The sequence below is a fragment of the Mchenga conophoros genome, linkage group LG11 (assembly GCF_057382185.1).
Source record: "Mchenga conophoros isolate Kocher_MC1m ecotype Shallow Benthic linkage group LG11, M_conophoros_male_GT1.1, whole genome shotgun sequence".
Lineage (NCBI taxonomy): Eukaryota > Metazoa > Chordata > Actinopteri > Cichliformes > Cichlidae > Mchenga > Mchenga conophoros.
In genome coordinates, this window is record NC_140536.1 from 207,057 (window position 1) to 213,056 (window position 6,000).

At 40.5% G+C, this 6,000-nt stretch overlaps 1 protein-coding gene across 1 annotated transcript in view; it reads right to left on the reverse strand.

Annotated features, from left to right (window-relative positions):
* The window catches only part of LOC146563386 (F-actin-uncapping protein LRRC16A-like), a 27,839-nt gene extending 21,857 nt beyond the window's left edge, over window positions 1-5,982 (reverse strand). Inside the window, 5 exon segments of the mRNA XM_085290235.1 lie at window positions 3,337-3,412; window positions 3,575-3,648; window positions 3,914-3,984; window positions 5,048-5,145; window positions 5,869-5,982. Of these exon segments, the coding sequence (XP_085146361.1) occupies window positions 3,337-3,412; window positions 3,575-3,648; window positions 3,914-3,984; window positions 5,048-5,145; window positions 5,869-5,900 (351 nt within the window). The 5' untranslated portion in view covers window positions 5,901-5,982.
* Between the last annotated feature and the right edge of the window lie 18 nt (window positions 5,983-6,000).

A 6,000-nucleotide genomic window follows, 5' to 3' on the forward strand; every position in this document is an offset into this window, starting at 1 on the left:
GAAACATTGACTTTCAAGCTCAAAGCACTGCCCGTTTCTGATTTTTCTAGCAAAATACTAAGAATAATATATTCTTTCCTAAAGATTCGTGAATGATGCACACGAAAAGTGTGAACGGACAGAAAATGATGGGTCACACTCAAAGCTGTTCACAGCATAAAAATATGCAAATGAACTGAACAAGCTCCAAGGCTTAGAACATGATTTATCTGGAACAGCAAAACTTCGATACTGAAGGTCACAGGAACAATAAAGAAATGTACTTTTGCAAGTGTTCGTTCTCAACTACTCTCTCCAGAAAGCAGTCTATTTATGCTAATTAAAACCCAACAGTATACAAGTGAATTCTTCTACTTAAAGACCATTTAGGCATGACAAGGGAGAGACTGGGGAGTTCAGACTCTGGACACCTTAAGAGGGAGAAAAATAGTTCTCGCTTCTGTGGTCTGAACACCACAGGAGACACAACAGAGGGACGAAAAGCACTCGTATTTAGACAAAATTAAAGATTCAACAGCTGAATGTCCATGCCCTACCTAGATGCTCACTGACCCACTTCACTGTGTGCTGCGTCATACATACACAGAAATCATGCACCAGACATATTCAGTTAGCATTGCTACAGATATATCTTCCAATAATCTGTACCGAAAAACTCAAAAACTTTCGTTATGATAGAAGGGCCAGTATGTTGTTATTAATCACAGTAGCTGACATTTCTTCAGTGAGGGGCTGTTTCTGTTAGCCAGCAACCTCAGTGTGGCCAAAACAGTGCCTGTATTGTCCAACGCGGGCCTCTAGAGTGTGGAGGAGAGAAAGGAGAGAGTGATGATGGAAAGAGAAGGAGACAGTATCAGGAAAACTCGGAAGAAAGGGACTGTTGTTCACATGTTTACTCATCGAAACTATGAGTGTTAAAGAAAAGAATAAGAAGGATGGAGGCCACCGTGGATGACACATGCTATATTTTTTTAAAAAGAGCGATACCAGGGTAGTGATGGATGAAATGGAGAAAAACAGGGGAGCGAGCAGAGAGGCAGAGGGCACACAAAGAAGTCTTGTCTTTTCCACAGCAGCCACAATAACACTGTTGGGGACAGCAGGGCGACACTGTCAGCATGTGTATTGTACCATTAACCACTCATTAAATAACAACCTTGTCACGCTGTGGTGTTCTGACCCTGCACTCTGCTAAATTGTCCCACGCTTTCACACATGTGCGTGCACGCATGCACACCGCGCTATCATGGCTTCATTAAAGGGTTATCCCTCTGCCATCCTCTCCTCTACTCCTCTCTCATTGCTGGGCTCAGCATCTTGATTAGACCACTAGACAAACAGCCTGAATGAACTGAGGATGAGCAGCGAAATCCCTCACTGTGATAGCCTGCTGCCTGTGAGTGTTTGTGTCTGTATTTGTTTTATTACTCAGTCTGCTGCACTGATATTGCTTATCCTTATCTATACGATAGAGATGCAAGACTGAAGTTTAAGGCTTGAGGCGCGTGGATTTAATGTTTTACATCTCCTTATCAACTGTTTTTGTTCTCGGTGATCCACAGGGTATTTCTTAAAGTAACGCTACGGCTGAACGTTAAACACAAAGCAGACCAGCTTGAGTGTCAACCTCTCGTTGAACTTTTTGTGCATCAACTGGCCTCATTCTGTCTACTTTCACAAGCTAAAATGTTTAGTTCCCCTCTTCTGGTGTAATTGTTAAACACGATTACTCCTTGTGATGCTTTCTGCCTCGTTTCCTTACTCATCTGGCATTTCTCACTTTCATTTTGTCCACTGACCTTTCCCCCCGACCTTCATGTTTCTGTCCCACTGCTCTGCTGGCTGTCATCGCCTTCTCTCACACTCTCTTCCTCTCTTATTGTTCTGTCAGACTTCCTATTATTTCCATTGGAACGGGAATCAAAAATAATCACGCTCCAGATCACATCCTCGCAGCTCTTGTTTCTCCAGCTTCCCCAGTATCTCTATACAAATATGCACACATTGGGAAAAGAGGATTTTTTCCCCCTTAAAGCACTCAAAGAGGACTGGGTTGTAAAGCCACAGAATACAATTCAAACACTGCCAAAAAAACAACAACACTCAAGCAGCACACACAATTGAATAGCACTAAGACAAAAGCCTTACGTATCATCATAACCACACACTAATCTCAAATAGAAGGGCAAACATTAGCACATGTACCTGCGTGAACATTTGTGCCCAAGTTTAAACACGGCATCACAAGGGACAGGATTTTAAAATTCAGCACGAAAGAAATTGTCCATGACGGAAGCGTGAGATAATTGCTCGGACTGAGGAAGCTGCGTGTGGTAATTGGTGAGACTGAGCGAAGCCTCGAGACGCAGAGTTGGTAATGGAGTGCTGCAGGGGGGCAACAGCCCAAGACATTGAGCCCCTTTGTCTAGTACGGATTAGGAGTCTTATCACACGAAAACATTGGACTGATCGTCAGTCAACAGAGTGGTGGGGGAGATGGAGGAAACAAAGGGGAAAGTATTCTGTGCATACACCCCTATATACCATAAGCAAAAGGTAGAGGAAAAGCTGCTTACATTAGAGGGAATTTACAAAGAGAAGGAAAAATCGAAATATGCAATATAGAAAGAAACAGACATTACACAACTGAAATCTATGTGATGCAACAACAGTGTTAGGTGCCCCTTTTTTAACTTTCACAAAATAGTAAGGAAAATCAGCTCTGCTCTTTAGCATAATTTAAAATATGCCAAACGTGACATGATAACACTCTCAACACAGTTTTAGACCCACAATAAAACAGAATAAATCTCCATCTTTTGCTCTAATTAACCGCTTTCTGTTATCACTTGAGACATAAATCACAAATGGAGGCAAACTCTAAGCCCTTACCGACAAATACCGACTCATACAAAGCAGAAACTAACGTACCGCAGTTGTAGCAATGAGGCGAGGCGGTGAGCAGCAGGTTTACCCAACCAAAGAAATACAGCAGGGCGGCTTTCTTACCTACTTACACCTGGGATAGGATTAAATCTGGTTCTGTGGGAAAACACTAACAGCGCATACCTTTTATCCAGCACAATGAAGATATAAGCTACATTCATATACAAACTAAAGGAATGAGAATGGAAGAGACTAGCGCTGCTATAAGATCTACCTTTGTTAATATGCTTGGTGATGAGCAGCACTCTCTCAGCAAACTACATCCTCTGACATGACCACAGAGCTCTTAACACAGTGTTAACAAAGAACTGAATATTAAATCTTCTTTGGAGTGCTCAGACTTTAGCTTGCATAGTGTTAGCCAGATTTTCAAATATGAGAAGTACTAACCAGCTTGTAATCCTTAGTAGAGACCTTGGTGAACCACTGGTTAAACTCCAGGACTGCTATTATAGCTACCAGATCCCTGAGGAGGAGGAGGACAAATGCAGAAGAGAAAAAGTCAGAGCAGCCATAAAATCTTTTTTTTATCTCTCTCATCAATACCATCTCAGACTCAGTGATGACTTTGATGGTAGTTTTTAAATTGCACTGGTGGTAATATTTAAAGATCTTTGCCAGCACTCACCTGTTCTCCAGATGACTGAAGTCCTGCAAATTAAGTTCTCTGGTGTCTTGCGTTAAATATATAGTGTCTACATCCTGGAAAGGAAACGATTAATTAATCTTGACTCTAGAAACAAAGCAATTGCACTGGGAGAGTAAAAGATTTGTTTCATGTAGGAGAAAAAGAGCAAGAGCACGAAGGCGTCAAGAAATAAGGCTCTATATATGTGTCAGTGCTGTTGGGCCTTATCAAAAGTTGTTGCATGTTTATGGATCCAGCCTACAGCGGTGAGGCTTAGATGAAGAAGAATCTGTCAATGTGATCTGTGCAACTGCACAAAAGAATATAAACAATGCTTACCCACTGCACCTCTTCTCTGTAAGGCATCCCCAACCAGTCACAAACACATCGGTACATCTGAGAAAACCCACCTACACAGAGACGGAGACCATCAAATACGAAAAGAGAAAACAGAACAAAGTAGACATGTGAAAGGAGGATTTTGGAAACGTGATTATTTGCAACACTGCACAGACCATGTAAACTTACTACAGCAGCAACACATCATTTAGAATATATAGAGAGAGCTGTTTGGAAAAGTCTTGAGCCACTCTTCATGTCCTGCTTTTGTTAAGAAAATGTAATGTAGATATATTGATATTGATTTATTGAAATCTGTGAAAACATTCATGGAAATACAGTATATAAGGCATTTAGATGCTTACCAGATAGCATTACATGATGGATAGAAATCGGATGACACATTTCTGTGTTCATGATTCCAACAATTTTTGACCAGATTTCCAACACCATTGGTTGAAATGCATCCCCAAAACATTCAAACATAACGTGTTTTACAGATTCCTGTAGACACACTCTGTTGTACCTCTCTCCTGACCTACTCTGTACACACTGAGGATGATTTAACCCTAAATCACTCAAACAGACCTGTTGCCACTGATTTTTAGTCCAGTTCTTGTGCAATTTGGCATATCTCAGCTTTTTCTCACAGTTTTCCTTCCTTAAGAATGGCTTCTTGATATCCAACCTTCCACTAAGAGATGATGAGGCTTCAGTGAACAGTAGATAGATCATCTAAAGAGCCAGATAAATCTGTCAAATCCTGTGTTAAGTTTTTTTGGGGGATATCTTCCTTTTTTCTTAAGGAAATTACATTGCTACTTCTTTTGTCCTCCACTTTTCAAGTTTACTCAGTTTTTAAGGACACACTGCACACTGTTAGATCTCACATTACTGACATACACCAAGTTAGCTCTTTAAGAATCACCTTGTTGGTCAAGAAATGCTGTTTTATGACTGTAAAACTTTTATCTTTGGCATTTTTCATAGATTTAATAACTGGAGAGACATGTGGGTTTCTGTGACAGGCTGCAAGTCTGGCTCCGTGGAAGTAAAATATAAAGAAATAACGGGTGGCTGAAGAGTTTTGCACAGTACTGTGTGCAGATGCACGCAGTAGTCACAGGTTCATACCACAGGGTCCAGGTTCAGCAGGTTTATTGTTCTCCCACAGAGTCTGCAGAGAAGAGAGCCTGTCTGGAGGCTCCATGCAAAGCTTCTTCATCACTTTACTGAGAAAAGAAGTCAAATGAAAATATATTATGAAAACTGCAGCTGGTGAGAGTTTCAAACTAACAGTTTCATTCTTTTTGAAACAAGCAATACTGAACTGCTTTTGCAAAGCCTTACTTTTCTACAGACATTTTGTAAGCAAGCGATGAGGCAGCTGTTATGCACTACATGGTACAGCAGGAATTTAAAAATAAACTACGTGATCTTAAATTAAAAAAAAACAACAACTAACATCTAACTGCTTAAAATATAACAAAAGGCAGTATTAACCCTTTAATGACTGTTGTATCTTATTTGATACACACACACACCCAGTTGTAGCAGAATTGATACAAATTTAAACTCATATGCAAATGTACATTTTTTTCTATTTGTCACAAAGTTTAATAAATACTCAATTTTCTATAAAATAGAATTTTCTGCCAGTAGCTCGGGCTTTAAAGGGTTAAATAAAATACAATCACATTTAATGATGGTCAGCCTCACGATGAGCTCAAACACTGTACTGTTCAAAGGTTATAGAAGTTTATGGTTTACGTCCATATTCATTTCTGCATTTCTATTTTTGCTTCCTGTTCAACAAATCTATGAAAGACACTCACATCTGCACTGCAATACACAGCCATACTGACGAGACAGGTGAATACTGTACATTTTACACACACACACACACACACACACACACACACACACGCACACACACGCGCACACACTGAACTCACCTAGGGGGCAGACCTGGACATATCCTCTGCATACAGTTTCCTATGTGAGCCACCACCTCATTTACCTCGTCTGTGGAGGGCAACTTCAACGAAAATGAGCCGCGCTCATATTCTATGGACAGCTTAACGGAC